This window comes from Phoca vitulina, unplaced genomic scaffold, assembly GCF_004348235.1.
Source record: "Phoca vitulina isolate PV1807 unplaced genomic scaffold, GSC_HSeal_1.0 scaffold9, whole genome shotgun sequence".
Taxonomy (NCBI): Eukaryota; Metazoa; Chordata; class Mammalia; order Carnivora; family Phocidae; genus Phoca; species Phoca vitulina.
This window is the reverse complement of record NW_022589712.1, coordinates 679,367-697,311: the sequence shown is the minus strand read 5'-3', so window position 1 is coordinate 697,311 and position 17,945 is coordinate 679,367. Positions and strand designations below refer to the sequence as shown.

General features: G+C 40.1%; 1 protein-coding gene across 2 annotated transcripts; it reads right to left on the bottom strand.

Moving 5' to 3' along the window:
* Window positions 1-34: 34 nt before the first annotated feature.
* Window positions 35-17,944, bottom strand: PHF10 (PHD finger protein 10). 2 transcript variants are annotated; one of them, XM_032407460.1, is made up of 12 exons: window positions 17,858-17,944; window positions 15,439-15,545; window positions 13,185-13,315; window positions 12,476-12,559; window positions 11,412-11,545; window positions 11,165-11,314; window positions 10,446-10,555; window positions 8,874-9,027; window positions 6,246-6,401; window positions 1,707-1,815; window positions 1,234-1,422; window positions 35-183 (listed from the first exon to the last, which is right to left on the bottom strand). In XM_032407460.1, exons 1-12 carry the CDS (start codon window positions 17,942-17,944, stop codon window positions 98-100), a joined length of 1,497 nt encoding a protein of 498 aa, XP_032263351.1. In that variant the 3' UTR covers window positions 35-97. The 2 variants fall into 2 exon arrangements, with proteins under 2 accessions (XP_032263351.1, XP_032263352.1); XM_032407461.1 differs by having other exon boundaries at window positions 12,476-12,553.
* Window position 17,945: the final 1 nt, after the last annotated feature.

Sequence of the window (17,945 nt, the reverse complement as noted above, 5' to 3'; positions counted from 1 at the left end):
CAGATTTTAAGCACATAGTTAATTTCAGAATCTTTTATTGGCATAAAATTGAGAATGTAAATAAGTTGGCACCAAATATTTCATTTAAATCCATATTTTATCCCTCTTTGCTGTTTTTCCCCCTTCTGCCCACTTTCCTGGGTGTTGGGGGGGCTCGCTGACAACAGTCACAAATCCAGCGACCTAGGAGAAAAATTGTTAGTTAATATAGTACGAAATTTAATTCTTTAGGACTGAATTTTAAACCCATTTGGCTCTCCTTCCTTAGCTATCACTAATGATATTTCTCTGTGGATTTGTGATGTGTAGGACACTAATGAGTTTCTTAAGGAGAAAAATGTAAACTTCCCTTCATCAGTGTAATCAATACCATATGAAATTCTGTACCAATGGGGGGTGGGGTGGGAGGAGCGATTCTATACAATGATACGGACTTTAAAAAATTATTACAATCCTTTCTGAAACCTAAACACTATCCTACTTGCAGAGTTCAATACTACAAACCTCATATAAAACCTGTTAGAGAGCTTGGCTTACTTTCCAGCCCTTTTCTCTGCTGCTCAGTGGCAACTCCCAAGGCCTGGTGTACCAGACACAGCACTTTAAACTGATCAGTGATAAACTGTACCATGTACTCCATCTGACTTAACTACAGAACTTCAAGTTGCCTGCTTCTTAATGATTCCCAGGAAACTTAGTTCTTGGCATATATTTTATAAAAGTATTATGCAGTGTTAACTATGCAAATAAGTTCAGATTTACACAATTATGTGTAATATTTTAGTCCAAGTACTGTGATTTATTCTTCAACTCTGTGTTCATTCCAAAGTTACCTGGAATTGTCATGCTGCCTCATTTTATAGAAATCTGGTTTAATATTTATAAAGGCATAGCAGTCATTTTTGTTAAGTTTCTGAATAGATGATATAAAAATAAAATCAAGGCTTTGAAACAAATTGATGGTCTTGCTTTAGTTCTTTCAGTAGAAAGACATGAGTTCACTCTACATTGAACTCTACTTCCAATACTTGGATGGGGCACTTTGACATCCCATTTGTCCTTTAGTTGGATTACCTAGGGATGAAAAGCAGGCGGATGTTATCTGGATAATCACAGCTTTGGTCACTTCTTATGAACAGAAGGATCCTTAAGGTGTTTATGCAGAGCCTTTAAAAAAAGGCTGGGAAAGTCCCTCCACTCAAAGATAATGTTCCTCCTTTTTTCAGTCTTTACCTGATGGAATAGCACCAAGGCCCACACAAAAAGTATGATAACCTCTGTCACACACATCACAGAACATCATTTCTTCTTCGTGGTGGGGTTGTCCACATATAATGCAAGTTTTACATTCCATACACTGCCATGGGTAGGTCTTAATCATAGAAACAAGCTCCATGGTCATATCCAGGCAAGAAGGATGGCCTAAACCAAAACCAGCATTAGTATTTCACAATAGAAGTTTGAATTTAATATGGCATAATAAAATGCTAGTTTGCTTGGAGTTCTCGAGAATGGCTACAATGTTTAATCACCAAAGAAATGAAAATACAAGAAGTAGAGGAAAATACATGGGCTGCTTTTCTATGCCTCACACGTTACCCTATATATGAGATGATTCTTTGATTCAGGTCTGACAACTAAAACCCCTCGTTTTTGAGGCAACAAATAGGGCGGTTAAAATGTTAAGAAGACACATTAGTACTTACCACTATTCTCACACTGGGAGCAGTGTATAAGTGATTCAGCCTTCCCTTTCTTGTTGGACTCCTTACCCTTCAGACAAATTCCACATAGAGCATTTGGAATGACCTTTGGCTGGAAGGGTAGAAGAGGGCTATAAATTCATGCCAGAAGAACTTACTATGGGTTCATAAGGAATTGTTACTGCCATATCTTTACTTATGAGGACCTTTTTGAAAGACCTCACTTGAGAAAGCCAGCTTTCAACATATGATGGCCTACTGACTAAAGCCTTAGATTTCGTTTAAAAATTCTGTCAACAGCGTGATCTCATGTCAGGATTAAATGTAGCATTCTACACTCCCTACGTGCACAGTAAGGTCTGTATAATGAACTGGAAGGGAAGACTACAATGTCAAATTGCACTATTAACCGGAAGAGAAAATCCAAGTACCGAATGACCATTTACATGTATAGTCAGGCTTACTGAAAAATGGAAGGCTCCGTGTTAAGCAGCTTATATACTGGTTTTGTTTAAAAAACGATTATTTTCCAAAGTTGTAAAAACAGATCTATAAAATCTAAGTTACAAGAATCAATATGTTTTAACATTTTTAATTGAAAGATGTCTCATCCATACATTGTCATGTGCATAAATGTTTCTGGAAACCAAGCTATTATTCCCTTTCCATATCTAATAATAAAAGAGCCTGTGCTTAGGGGAAAAGCATTCCATAGGAGATACAAAACATAGAAGAGGAAAGTAAGTTTTCAGACGAGCAAAAAAAAAATCATCACTTAAAAAATTATAGACACCCTCATATTCTTGAGTACCATTCATTTTTCAGATTAAAGCCTTGCTCAATCCAATGAAAGTATTTGGGCTTTAAAAAACACTTAGCAACACATGGAAAAGGACAAAGAAGAAAAGATTCACAGCACCTACAATTATCAGGGGAGGGAGAACATACAAACATCACAGCTTTGACCATAATAAGATGATGTTCATTCATGCTATTTGAATACGTAAGTAATGGTGGCAGAAAAAGAAGAGCAAGCATGGGCCAAGTAGGAGATGGGCCAGGGGCGTACGTGTATACATGACCTGCGGGGAGATTCTCTTCAACAGGATTGTGGTATTTCTGTTTTATTCCAACCCAGCCAAATACATCTTCTATTTCCCTCTCCTAAGTTACTAAATCAAAGAGGAGCCTAAAGGAAACTCCAACTTTGTATATAGCATTCCAGCTTTGAAATGTCTCACTGCCGCCTTCAAAACCTGTTAGGCCTAAACAATTTGTTCTTAATTCTTTAAATTTTTTATGTCTTAAATTGTCTTTCTTTGCAAAAGATGACAGAGGCATTCAAAAATAATTTTTGGCTTATTTATTTAAAAAAAAGTCAACCTTATACATAAATATAATAACAATAACTAAACAATCACAAATGTCTCTACAAAATAATAAATATCATGGAAGTTAAAACATACACATAAAGCTTTACCGTTCACTATTCTACATGTCCTGTGTGTCTGCATACCCTGCTCCCCCAACAAAAGGATAGTGTCCCAGGCTCACACCGTGTGCGTCGTGCGGTGCAGTCACCCTCCGTTGTTGCTGCTACTTTCTAAGCAGGAGGTTCTCACTGTGCTTCCTACACTTAAATACAGAAGAGCTAGAAGTGCACTTCTATGATCCGAGTTCTGACCCAGTGATGACCACATCTGTAACTGCCATAATATGCAGCAGAAAGCTACCTCTCAATACACCAAAGTAAGAGCTCTGTTGGTTATGGCCCCTGCACTGGACGTGAAAGACTTACTTAATACTTGTGGTCGAAGTCAGATACCAGCATATACCAAGTATTCGAGTATCTCTCACTAACGTCAGGGAAGTAACTACATAGTATTAAATTCTAAAAGAACTCCTCATAGGAAATCCTTTACAAAAGTCAAAAAGGAATCAAACACAAGGCTAGTCATTCACATTCTAGAGCAATTCAAGTTCTACAGCCATTAAAATATACATTAAACACCTATGATAAAAAAGGGACAAAGAAAATTCTAGGTTTACTTCTAAGCTTAAAATCATAATATTTTGTTAAACCATTTAAAATGTTTCTTACCCAATAGTCTTCATCTTGATGAAAAGAGGGAGTGACGGGGTGGAGAAGAGAGAGAGAAAGAGAGAGAGACAGAGCTTTGTAGCATTTCCTATGGCAATCCTTTGTTCACGCAAGCACTCTGAGCTCTCTGAGAAGCCACCCTGCTCACACCCAGGACCGCCAGCTGGGAAGCTAGTCTCTGAAGGAGACCCCTCTGATGGAGGAGGAAGGAACAGTGTGCAGAACTCCCACGAAGACTGATGGAACAGAACCCTATGTCTGTCAGTCAGTTCTACTTCTAGTAACCGCAACAACATCAAAGTTTCACTATTGATAAGAAAATTAAAATACTCATCCTAATGGTTCTCAGCATCTCAAATAAAAGGCTCACAATACACTGACTTTCCTGCTTGAGAAATAACCAAAGATAAGTGAGACTTTCACGGTAGCACTAATATAGTATAGATTTTAATTATAAACTTGTCACATAGGCCTGAATCCTAACAATTATGCTTTAATTGCAGGTTAATGTAACCTAAACAATACTGTCCTACAAATTAAGGGCAAGCACTAGTGAATCTTATTAAGCAAGACATCAGATACGTCGTCATTTTTCTTAACTCCAACATATTTATATATATGACCTTCAGCTTGAAGTACCCTAATATTTAGGCACATCTTGGCTTATTAATATTTTTCATACAGAGGTTACTTTTAATAAACATGTTCACATTAATGTATTAAGTCTAGATACTGGTTGTTCCAAACTTTGAAATACCTGAAACATTTTTAGGTACTAAAAATGTTCACAGAAATTATAAAATGTGTATTTTGCATATTACACTCCCTTGAGTAATATCAATTTAGGTCAATCTATAGGATTTCTTCTAGATTAAATCAATGATACTGTGGAATAATTCATTTTCAGCCTCTATTAAAACATCTACTTCACCATTCGCTCCTCTGAACCCATGATGAACCCAGGCTTATTATGAAAGGTCTCCTTAATGCTGACAGTGTGCTCTGAGCTGTGACTCCCATCACAAGACCAGCAGCACACACACCAGGCTAACTTTCCAAGATTTAACCTTTGGAGTTCATTTGCTTTCAATTATTAAGCATTAATTTACATCTTACGTTTAAAAAATTAGGTAAGCTATCTATGTAAAAACAAGTATAAAAAACACACAGCTGCAGCCTGTTGAAGCCATCCTTAGAAGCCAACCCTTGCCAAATGAAGCTTAAGATTTGCTTGCCATAGGCTGAAAAAACATGGATTTTTAAATTGATTATGTAATGACATTTTCAAATTAAATATGGATTAAATTAAACACTAATTTGTTAAGTTGCTTTGTTTACTTCAGGAAAAGAAAGGTAAGCAGATTGCTAGAAGGGTCCGGCTGAGGAAGGGAAGTTGGCTGGCAGCCCGTGTGCACCTGTTCCTCTAGATCGTCCACTGTGACCACAATCCTGACCCACGACAAGATGCTTTTAACAATTCCATTCAGCAAAACTGCTCCATCACCTTACTCTAAAACGTTCCTTCAAAACACCTTCATAACCACAGTTAAAGGCATATTCAGATATACTCCAGACCATATGAGTGGTCTATTTTACTATTACCATCCAGAACATAAAACCATGCGGCTGATTTCACCCCCTCCAGGACATTCCTAAACCCCCATCATGTAGGGATAGGGCTACTCACCTCTCACCTAGCCCTTGGAAGGGGAGGACGATAACAATAATATTGCTGATAACATACTACCTTACTCTGAGAAGAGCCAGACCAGAAGTTCACAAGTGTATATATATATGTGTGTATATATATATCTATATATATAACCCAGATTACATCACTAAATAATGCTTAAATCCTGGTCATAGAGTCATAGAGGCTATTTGCCAAGGTTAAGCTAAAAATCACCATAATGTAAATAACAGGTTTTACTATTTTCTATCGCAGAGTTAGCTGAATTTGGCCAATGGATCGAATAATCTTTAGATTAAACCCAGATCTTTCTCCAGGAGAGGCAGCTTATTCTAAGAGTCTATCCACCCATCCTTTACAGCTTAGCATGTTCAGCTATACTAAATACTAGGATATTGTAAATATCAGATAATTAGGATCTTTACTCCAAAGAAACAAAATATAAAGTTCTGCCTATGAAATGAATTTTTAAAAACCCATACTTGCCTGGTTATTGTTTAAAAAACAAAAAAAGATTTTCTTATAAATTGTACATCTACAGAAAACAGAAGCTGAACCATAGGCAAAAGTGACAGAAAAGCCACCAGGAAAATAAAGCAAAAAAGAAGGAAGCTGACAGAGGGCACACAGCACAGAACAGCTAGTGAAGTGCAGCAGGCAGAGCTCCACAACTTTGAAAGTCAAAGTTAAACTATCTCGGGGAGAGAGGCTGGTCAGGAAGGAAGCGGAGTCAGGGGCTTTTTTCTTCTACCTTGTACCCAGGGACTGACTTGGACAGTACAGAACGTTTGGAAGCATCTTTTCTTGGAGTAGCAGCTTTGTCCTTGGATCTCTGTCTTCCCTGGAAAGGCTCCTCCTGGCTGTCGGGAAGGCCTTCCCCTTCAGACACGTTGCCGGAGGAGCTGTCCTGGAGGTCAAAAGCACAAACAAAGATCCCTTGGAATTCACATAGACTTGAGTGTGATTTGTAAAAAGTTTTAAAGTTCCATCAATGTAAAAATAAAAAGATAACTGTAAATATAAGAAAACTTTTTCCAGTGCCGACTAAAAGAAGTCATGTTAAGAATCACCTACCTGTGTTATAAATACATGAAAGCATAGAGCTAATTCCATTTACACCAGCTAGTACCTTAATCCACCGTTCTCTGACGTAACACGACCAGAACTATCTGCTTCAGTGCTTCGACACCATTGTGCCGTGTCACGGGGGGCATTGTTTGTTTCAGACAAAAAACTGCTCAAAAAATAAACTGTCTTAAATAAGGGTGGGTATTCTTTACTGAGTAATAAATGTCATTAGAGTTCTTCAAGCACTCACTTGTATTCCATGCAAGCACCAGTATCGCTGAGCCTTTACGACAGTATCTGACATATTTTAGATGTTCAAGTTTAGGAGTTCGATATCTGAATATTTAATTCTTCATTTTTTAATTTAAAATTTTCTAATTAAAATAAAAATGCTATGTTCATATAAATTATGAAAATTAATAACTGAAAAAATTAGGTTATCCATAACTACTTTGATAAACATTCTGAGACAACTACTGGGAACATGAATGCATCTCCTTTTAATTTTTTCCAGGTGTGTGTCTGCATATAAATACCCAGAGTCACACATTCACACATTCATACACACACCTATCTACACATACCCCTCATTTTTTTAGAACACAAAACAGGTGGGGCACCTGGGTGGCTAAGTCAGTTAAGTGATCGACTCCTGGTTTCCGCTGAGGTCATGATCTCAGGGTCGTGAGATCGAGCCCTGCATCGGGCTCCAGGCTCAGTGCGGAGTCTAAGATTCTCTCTCCCTCTCCCTCTGCCCCTCCCCCACTCCTCTAAAATAAATAAATCTTAAACATGATCTTAAAAACACACACACACACACACACACACAACTGGATTACACTGAGTGTGTATGCATGTGTTTTTCAATTGTTTTAAGTATTATGTGCATTTTATCACATCATTTAATATTCTTTGAACTTCATTTCTGTCATGTAAATGTAATATATCACTTACTGTGAACATTAAAATTATTCCTAATTTCCATTATAAAAAAAATACAGTGGGGCGCCTGGGTGGCTCAGTCGTTAAGCGTCTGCCTTCAGCTCAGGTCATGATCCCAGGGTCCTAGGATCGAGCCCCGCATCGGGCTCCCTGCTCGGCGGGAAGCCTGCTTCTCCCTCTCCCACTCCCCCTGCTTGTGTTCCCTCTCTCGCTGTGTCTCTCTCTGTCAAATAAATAAAATCTTTAAAAAAAAAAAAAAAAAAAATACAGTTAACACTCCAATGGCCATTTTTTGTCCTAATTATTGTCCTTCAGGTAAATTCTGTTAATATATTTGCTAGGTCAAATTCTGTGGAAGTCAAAAATCTTGGTTTTACTGTTAAATACTCTCCTGAAATGTTGGATTAATTTATACTCTGACAAGCAGAGTGAGGGAAAGTCAACAGACCCTGTTCACACCACAGCAACCCTTTCACCAGTAAGACAGGAGAAAAGTGGTACCATCCTTTAATACTTGAATAGCATCTTAGTTTATGTAACATGTATCATTAAATGTTTTAGAAGGTGCTGGTGACAAAAGATTTACTGCACATCGAATGGTAGCACATTCTCAGGTTCAGGCTGGCTGCTCAGTGCACCACGCTAAATCAGATCAGAATCCTCTGACATCGTGGTTTTGTTCTCCTTCACTTCCACCAAGCACACCAACACTCCCCAGTCATGCAACTGCATTTTGCTTTAAAAAAAAAAAAAAAGTCATACAAGAAAACCTACCTAATAGCACAACATACCAGTCACCTTCACATTTTCCTATAGGAAATCTAAATTATTAATTAAGCAATAGGATGGGCACCTGGGTGGCTCAGTCAGTGAAGCATCTGCCTTTGGCTCAGATCTTAAGGTCCTGGGATCGAGCCCTGTGTGGGGAATCCCTGCTCAGCGGGGACCCTGCTTCTCCCTCTCTTCCCCGCTTGTGCTCTCTGTTGCTGTATCTGTCTCTCTCTAATAAATAAGTAAAATATTAAAAAACAAAAAAAAATTAAGCAATAGGAACACAAGTTAATGTGCTCCCAAAACCAAGATAGTTCAATATAGGATTGTAAACTCATGTCCGGTGCCCTTTCCTAACCTGCCTGTGATAACTTTAAAGACAACTTTAAAAATAAAACTTACCAAAGGCCATCCACAGCCTGTCTACACCAATGCATACAATAAATAATTTTCTTGATGAAAGCATTCAGGAAATTATATGCAACTGTCCTTTTTCAAAAAGAGGATGGTGATACAAGTTCAATTCAACATCTGGGAAAGCAATTAGCAAAAACTCAAAGGGAAGGAGACACCTCCTAGTAAAGATCAATGTTCCTACCGAAGTGCCTTTATGTTTCCGTTTCTCATCGCCTTGACCATCCTCGGCATCATCTGAATCACCATCGCTGTCTAGGGCCGGGAGCTCAGGATCCAGAGGGGGCTCATAAAGTGCGGTGTTTAACGGCAGATACCGCAGCTCATCTGGTGAGTACCTGAGGTTCAGAGAGATGACTGTCAGTTGTCTTTTGATTAATATGAATGATCTAATCCACAAGTTTCAAACATAGCCTTAATCTTCTCAATTAACCCCAAATACTTTTGGAAAATGATTACAGATGTAACAAGTAAGTTTTCATTTTGTATCAAGTAAGGAAAAGTAATAAATAAAAAGCCTAAACATCTTTTGCACCAGGCTATGAGTTTAATATACACATTTGATTCTTATTATCAAAAGATATGTCTCTCTCCTTCATCCTCAACCCAAAAAGAGGAAAAAAAAAAAAAAAAAGTCAGCAGACTAAAGTGGAACTGTGGCAATTAAGGACTGTGCACAAAACCCACGCCCCCTGAGCGCCCCACCCCTCACTCCCTACGTTATCACCGCTTCTGGGTCCACTGCTGCTTCACATGCACAATGAGTATGACATGCGTCCACCTCACAGACGGAGGTGAGGATTTTATCAACTGACACTTGCAATGCACGGCAGCACGTGGTCCATGACATTATTTAAGAAACCAAATCAATCATCTATTGTGTCTGAAATGAGAGATCAGCAGCCCCTGACCCTGAGTCAGATGGCACCCACCCACAGGCCGGCCCTCTCCCATGTCACACCCTGTCCACACCCTGAAACCTGAGTTTAGGAGTGGGCACTGGATCTGCATCTCCCTCAACTAAGATAGCAAAAAGCAAAGGGATTGGTACCCTGGCATATCACTTTTAATAATTTGCTGACCCAAAAGTGAAATTAAAATCTGCTAACGCATGATTTAAATTTGGCTTTCAAATAGTAGGATCCTATAGTCTATTTTAAATACTATTCCTTAAAGAACAGTCTCTTTCCTCAAGAACATAAGGTTTAAGGCTGAAGTAAAAGCTGAGATTTTCAAATAAAATGACCCTGTTAGCCTGGTTTTCAGTTACATCCCGGCTGGGACTCAGAGGTAAGCAGCCCTCTTGCCACCCTGTGTGGAAGTAGCAGCCAGGCCGGCGGTGTGGCTGGAACAAGCAGGTGGCCGTGGCCGCCCGGCAGCCCCTCCGCTCCTTCCTTCATCTGCTCTGCCGAATAAGTCAGTGCTTCCCGAGGGAGCAGGTCTGGGGTTGTGCCCGGGAGTCTGCATTCCCAACAAGCTTTCAAGTGACACAGGTACAGATTGAGGCCTGGGGTGCTTTAGAGCCTCTGACGCCTGCCCACAGAAACACAAGCAGGTGGGCGGGGAGATGGGCAGCCTGGGCCTTGTCAGCAGACAGCAGACGTTCAAGCACTGCCTGAAGGGGGTTCTTCTGTGTGCAGAGCCGCAGAAGTCAGAGAGAATACAGACACATGCCAAACTCTTTGGAGGCAAGTATGCCAGACTCTCAAGTCCCTCAGCAATACCCAATAGTAATGGTCATAAAACCAATGAATACCTTTTGTAATATTCCTGGAACTGTCCGGGGATGAGGGCCACTGGGTAAGAACTGACCTTGGTTCGCTCTGTCGGTAACACTTTGTACTTCCCTTGAGGCACCTGGATAACCTGGGTTAATGTGAAGAGAAATACAAAACTGATTCCACGCTAGGAATCAAGGTTTTAGGAACACAACAGCTCTTGTTCTCCACTGTGCTCCTCCCCGCCAAAGGCTAGAAACACAGGATAGAACTAGAACCCAAGGGGACAGGAGGGTGTTTCTAGCTGTACATGGGAACTGTGTCTGGCTCTTTGCCACAGCCATCACTGCTGAGGGAAACGTAGTGTGCTTCTGCCCACCGCTGACGAGCAAGGGGACCTGGGCAACGCATACGGCATCCTCATCTATGAAATGAGAAGAATACTAGCTTCAACCTCACATGGCAACTGTGAGTATTAAGTGAATTAAGATGGAAATTTCTTAAAACAACCCTTGGGACAAGCAAAAGTCAACTACAGAGCAAAAGACACCTCCCTCACACACACACACACACATACACAGAAGTGAGCAGAGTATTACTGGCATATGTTAAAAATTATATCTTAAGTTCTGGGGCAGAAAAGGACACGCTGCCAGCAGAAAAAAAAAAACAACGGTTGAATAAAGGAGGCGCTGAGCACTCCACCCTAACAAGCACAAAGTGAGGTTCAGGAACTAATAAAGTTAAGCAGCCCTACGTGTGTCTGCAAGTCAAAATAAGCTCTTCTTTCTTCCATACGTTCCCGGTTTAAGTTGCTGTTAAATTCAGCTGCTTTTTTGGCAGCTTTCTTAATGTACTCAGGCACTTTGCTGGCTTCAACCTTCTGAGTATTCTGTTGTTGCATTTGCTGAAATAAAAATATTACAGTTGGAAGTCACATACAACTTTACAAAATGTCATTCTCCCCAAACCAAATAAGAGATGCCAATCACCTCAATACTTACAGAATACTCTTTATAATGATCTGTAATTCGCTGACGTTCTTTTTCTTGTAAAATAACAGAATATTCAGCATGTTTGGCTGGATATTCTTTTATCATTAAATCAATCACTTCATCACTGCGCAATGCTGTTAAACCTATTTTAGACCAAAAAAATAGTTAAAAAAAAAAGCTCTTTTAAGGCTAAGTGAACAAAACTACTTTTAAAAATTTGCTTTTCCTTTAATCTACTCTACATTTAAAATATTCCAGTAGTCAAGGGAAAATATTGTAATATATTTGAAAATAATAAAAAACAATATTCATAATATAAAGTCAAACAATTTTTTTAAAAAAGCTCATCAAAGTTGCAAAGGAAAATAAATCAATTTTTGAACCACATTTTTTTTAAGATTCAATGTACTATAAACATATATCCCTTTACTAAAAACAATGGCTAAATAATGATGCATACTAACTTAGGCCATTGAGGATTAAGGATTATCCTTAATCTAATATCCTTAACTAAGGAAAGATATTAGACAAAAACAAGAGTTTTTCAATATACTGCAGTACTTAGTCTTCAAATTCAATACACTAGAAATATTACAAAGAGTCCATTTAAATTCCAAGAGAAGCATCAGCACACACATACAAGTCATACAGGCAATTTTCAAAACTCAGAGCATCCGATCATATCAACTGTTGTGATGAACACCCATGGTTTTATGTTAAAAAGTGCCACGGCGCGTTAAAATGTTTATTAAAGAAAAACTGGAAACAAAGCATGGAGATAAGCCTACAGAACTAAAAACAGAGCAAAATGTGCCTTATAAGAGATAAAGACAATACTTTTTAAAACTACTATACAAATTTAGCACACCACACACACGGACATTTCTGTGAAATATTGTTATGTCATTCTCCTTTATATTTTAACAAAAACCAAAAATAAACAATTTAGCATTTAAATAATTCAATCTATCTCATTAATTTTGTAAAATACTTTAGGAAAAAGGACAAATACCCATCCAATATCACCTCATAAACATCTAGCTTTCAGAATTCCCATTCAAAGCCTCTGTTACCTAGAGTGCACTGCGTCTCTGTGATGACATTCAGCTCCCGCAGGTAGAGTTTCTCCTTATGGGACAAATCTCGTCGCTCTAAATCTCCAAAAAAAAGAACAAAAGACTATTAAAAATAGTCTTTTACATTTATAACATTATGCATTTGTAAAACTTTTAAAAACTTAAAAACCTTAAGATTTTTTAAAAAGTTAAATTCTTCATGGACTTAAAAAAGTACTGTGTGTTATATATTCCAAAGATTACTAAAGAGACCACGCAAACAATCTTACAAATTCAAGGAATAAAAGCTAAATTAAAGTTGAAAACAGAATAACCCAAAGCAAGAATAGTAACTTAGTTGCACAGACAGCTTTTCTCAAATGGAGACACAGCCCCGTGCAGCTGCCTCCCTCGCTCAGGCCAGCAAGCAATGGGAAAGAATCAAACTCCTGCTGCTTTCGGCCATAACATGACTTTTTCTAAGACTTTCCCCAGGAAATTCACCTTCCACATTTTGCTTTTAAGTCCATTTATAAGGCATAAGAGCAAACTGAGAGTGGAGAGAAACGTTGGGTGACAGCAGAGAGGAAAATCAGCCAGCAGAAGAACATACAGTACATTACAAATATTCCATACTCAAATATTCAGAAGTTGATAACCTATCAAAAATAATTACTATTTAGTTAAAAGTTAGATTTAATCTGTTACATAAACTAAGACTTAATACCTGGATATTTCCGTTTAAAGGAGGTCACACCCAAATATTCACTGACTTGTTCTTGAAGCATATAGTATTCTCCTGTTTCATCAGGTGGCCATTTGTACTCTATCAAATTTTCTGCTGGATAGTAGCTAAAGCTAAGCACAGAAATATGTATTATGCCTTAAATGTGGCTTTTATTAAGTTTTAATCATTTTTATTTTAAGGATTTATTTTTGAGGAGTTTCATTTTTAGGAATTTGGAGAACTACTTTAATTATTTAAATTCTCTGATTCAGTCTTCTGACTCTGCCATACATACAAGTTCCTACCATCTTGTGCGTCCAAGAACATCACAAACAGGCAGAGGGAAAGGAAGCAAGCGTGTGATACCAAACAAAACAGTACACTGGAACACTGGAACACACCCCAAAGAACCAAGACTCACAACTGTCAGCAGTCAAGGAATTTTGTAGTGTTAAGAGATCTATAAGGCCAAAACAAAACGGTGGTGATATTCTTTCTGAATTCCCTCTCTTGAGCTTCATGCCCATACCGCTATTTCATCCGCCCAAAGTACAAAGTCACCAACTCGTTTCCCACCTGCTGTTCAGTGAGTCAAACAGCTAAGAAAGCAGAACTCCCCAAACGTGTTTCTCAAAGAGCTGAACTATAAACCATAACTGTTTGTTCTCATAGACTCCACAGGCCAGAAGCACAGAACAGACCTGGTTTGATGGTTCCAGTGTACCGTGGACCAATCCCAACCCTGAAGAGCCAACGACAGATCTCTGGGCCTGGCCAACTCAACCTCTAAATGTCACCACTGGACAATAGAGGCAAGAACGTGACACTATTTTATGCATCCAATTAAAAGTAACAAACAAAAAGTAGAGTTTTCTCAAAAATAGTGCTGGGAAATTAGATATCCAAATGCAAAAGTATGAAATTGGACCCTTACTTCCTATCACATTCAAAAATAGATCAACAACCTCAGTACAAGAACCAAACCAGAAAACTCTTAGAAAAAAACACAGGAGTAACTCTTCCTGATCTCAGATTTGGCATTGGGTTCTAGACATGACACCAAAAGCATGAGCAACAAAAGAAAAACAGGTAATTTAAACTTCAGCAAAATTAAAAATTTTGTGCATTTTAGGACTGTTCAACAGAGTGAAAAGGCAACCCACAGAATAGGAAGAAAGAACTGCAGATCCTGTATCTGATAAGGGATTAATATCCAGAATGCATAAAAAACTCCACTACTCAACAACAACAAAACAAACAACCCAATTTAAAAATGGCAAAAACACCTGAATAGACATTTCCCCCAAAGATTCACAAATAAGCACTGACAGGATGGTCAACATCACTAGTCACTACGGAAATTCAAATGGAAACGAGAGTGAGATGCCACCTCACATCTCTTAGGATGGTTATTATCAGAACAACTGGGACATAACCAATGGCAAAGGAAACTGCACTGCTGGTAGGAACAGAAAATGATGTGTCCGCTGTGGAAAGCAGTTTGGTAGGTCCTCAAAGTGCTAAACACAGAACTACTCTACGATCCAGCTGCTCCTCTCCAAGGGATACGCCCAAAGGGACTGAAAACAGGGACTGAACACATATTTATACACCAACGTTCACCGCAGCACTGTTCACAACAGCCCAAAGTGGGAAACAACCCTAGTGTCCGTCACAGGTGAAAGGACAAACAAGAGGTGGTCTATCCACGCAACGGAGCTCAGTTCAGCCCTAAAGAGAAAGGAAATTCGGACACATGCTACAACATGGATGAACTTCCGAGAAAGAAGCCAGACATAAAAGGACAAATACTGTATGATTCCATCTACACGAGGTGCACTGGACAGGCAAATCCAAAATGTCAGCAAGGGGATGGTGGCTGCCAGGGGCTGGGGAAAGAGGGAAGCAGCAACTGTTACTGCTTCCTGGCTAGGACGTTTCAGTGCAGGGGTGAAGCAATAGAGAAGGGTGCAGGTGGCAGCTGAAGGACACTGGACATAACCGTGCCACTGAGTGACACACCCAAACATCACTACAATGGTGAATTTTATATGTGTATTTTATCACAATAAAAACATGTTTTAATTGCACTGAGTAACAAAAGCAATGTTGGTGTCATATGTAAAACATGACAAAAATATTCTACAATATCTAATAACTGCCTTTGCCAGTGCAGGGGCCGGGGAGGAGGGAGGTATCGCAGAGAAGAGAAACATACCACAAAAACTACTATTAAGCAATGAAATGACAGTACCCAAGATCTTGACTTGAAGTCTCACAACTCCTAGAGCTATCTCCTGAGCCCATTCGCCTCCTTTTGGATGGTTGGGTCCCATCATTTGAATTATCTTCATTATCATCCTATACATTTAAAAAATTCAAAAAATAAGAAGAGAAACAATAAAAAAAATAAGGAAAGAATGATTATGTATCTTCCCAGACTTGCTAAAAGGCTCCACTTAAAGGCTTTTTAAGGACAATTGATTATACAATGTTAACTTTCTATTATAATTAACAGGGGTCAAGAATTTGGTATGGCAAGACCTGGAAGAAAACTAAAAAAAAAAGTGATCTTCAATACAATCAAAATAAGAAAATTTTTAATTAACCTGTAAATCTAAATCTACTTTTGCTTTTTACCAACTGCAGTTAAAATGCCCTGTGCATTAAAAACACATAAAATTGCTGCAACACTCTAAAATTAAAGCAAACCCTCCTACCTCAGCTAGGGAAAAAAATGTATGGATCATTTAGTGTTTAACTCAACTCATAGCTGGTTGACAGGACTATTCTAATGGGCTCTTATATACTTCTATTTCCGTGAAAAAAGGGCATACAAGGACTAAACACACATTACCAATCCTGTTAATTTTTTTTCTTACATTGCAAAAATTTAGCGAGAATATTCCCTGATAAGAGTTATCAATCTATACAGCAACACACACACATCTCCACCAAAAGAGGAGAGGCTTAAGCATTTTTAGGTAACATTATCTGTGATGAGACAGTAATATCAAGACTCTAAGTTGGACCATTCCATTCAGAACATGAATGAGGCATCAGATGTTAGGAAATGGATTTATTCACATATTAGCTAAGGCTTAATGACTATAAGACTTACAAAAAATAACTTTTAAAAAAATCAAGGACATGTAGCTTTGTAAGATGAATACAATTTTGTTAAATACCATGGTGCTCTTGTTACATATTAAAAAGAATGCAATCCTGTGGAAGAATACAAAGAGGTAATAAGTTATATTGGTCATGCGTGCCAAAACTGGACTTGGATCTTACTGGGCACTGTCCTCCACTAGCTGAGGGAAGCTGTGGGAGCCTCTCCTTATCTGTAAAATTGAGATGATAGTACCGCCTGGATAGTGTGGCTGATGCAAGGATTAAACGAGTTAAATACATGGGAAGCACTTAGAGCAAGGCCTAGCAAATAATTAAGTGTCCTACAAAAGTTAATATAACTGTGACGATAATCAGAAAGTCTCAAACGGCTCCAGCTACTAGGAATTTACTCAGATTCTTTCCCAAACAGTAAAATATATGGCATATTGTCCTTTTTTAGTTCCTGCATAATATAATCATTCAATTAAAGAACTCTATATTCCTATTAAGAAAGGCAACCAGGTATGAGATGGAGAAGAATAAATGTATTCTCCAAACATTTACATTTAACAGCAAGACTCACAACTGAGACATTTCATATTCAGTATTACAGGAATAACTCCCTTTAAGCAAATTCAAGTATTTTATTTTTTTGTTTTACTTGCGACTGAGCATTTTAAGGAGTTTTAACGTCGATTTAAGTATATTTCCCTTGGCTAAAAAGTTGAAACACTCAAAAAAGGTGAAAAATGCAAAGTCCTCAAAAAAAGCTGAAACCGGAGTTTCACAGGCAGTGCTCTGCACGTGCTATCAGCAATGCTAGGCAGAGGTCCTGGGAGCACGAGGGAGCACGGGGCTGCGGCCCCTTCCACGCACAGGTGCGCGCTGGAGCGGGGAGCGTTAGGGACCGCCCGCAGTCCGCGCCACAGGTGGTGCGCCCAGGCCGCAGGTGCGCGCCCCCCGCGGCTCTCCCCGGGCTCCCCCAGCGGCCGCTTCCCCCGGGCCCCACCTTCTGCCCCAAACCCCTGACTGCGCACACGCGCTGCACCGCGCAGCCTGGCTGCTCTCCAGTCGCCTCCGGCTGAACACGCGGTCCCCTTACCTCCGGGAAACCGCACCGACTACAACATTTCAATTCACAAAAAGAGTTTCGCAGTAAAAACTGGAAGGGCTGCGTGCTGGTCTAGTTACTAAACTAAGTTCACGGACTATCTTGTGCTCCAGCTGTCTGGTTGGTTCTCGGCGAGGTAACACTTTGCAGAGCCACGCCAGCCACCCCGGAGCCTCCGGAGCCGGTTTCCCGGCTCGCGGCCGGGACGCCGCAGCCCCGGGCGCCGCTTCCGCCAGGCGCGCTCCGAACCCCGGCGACGCGCACTCCGCCCCGCACTCCGCGGGGCCAAGCCGCCCCCGCCGCCTCAGGGGCCGGGCCGCGGCGGCCGAGCGGGGTGCGGCCTCGGGGGCCCGCGGCCTCCGGCTCGTCCCGGCGGGAACCCCGAGGCCCGGCCCCGCCGCCGCCGCGGCCCCGTCCCGTCCCCGCCCCACCGGGCGCCGCTCCTCACCTTCGGGGACGGCGCTCCGGGGGTGGCCGGGTCGCTGTCGCACGGCCGCGGGGACAGCGCCGTCCCGGGGCCGGCCGCCGCCGCCATC

Excerpts from the sequence above, each read along its gene's own strand:
- PHF10 (XM_032407460.1), bottom strand. The coding sequence starts at position 17,944 with ATGGCGGCGGCGGCCGGCCCCGGGACGGCGCTGTCCCCGCGGCCGTGC. Across the intron at positions 1,816-6,245 it reads AGTCAGTCCCTGGGTACAAG|CCAAAGGTCATTCCAAATGC; the intron begins GTAGAAGAAAAA and ends CTACCCTTCCAG. Across the intron at positions 184-1,233 it reads CCTTGGTGCTATTCCATCAG|GTCGCTGGATTTGTGACTGT; the intron begins GTAAAGACTGAA and ends TTTTTCTCCTAG.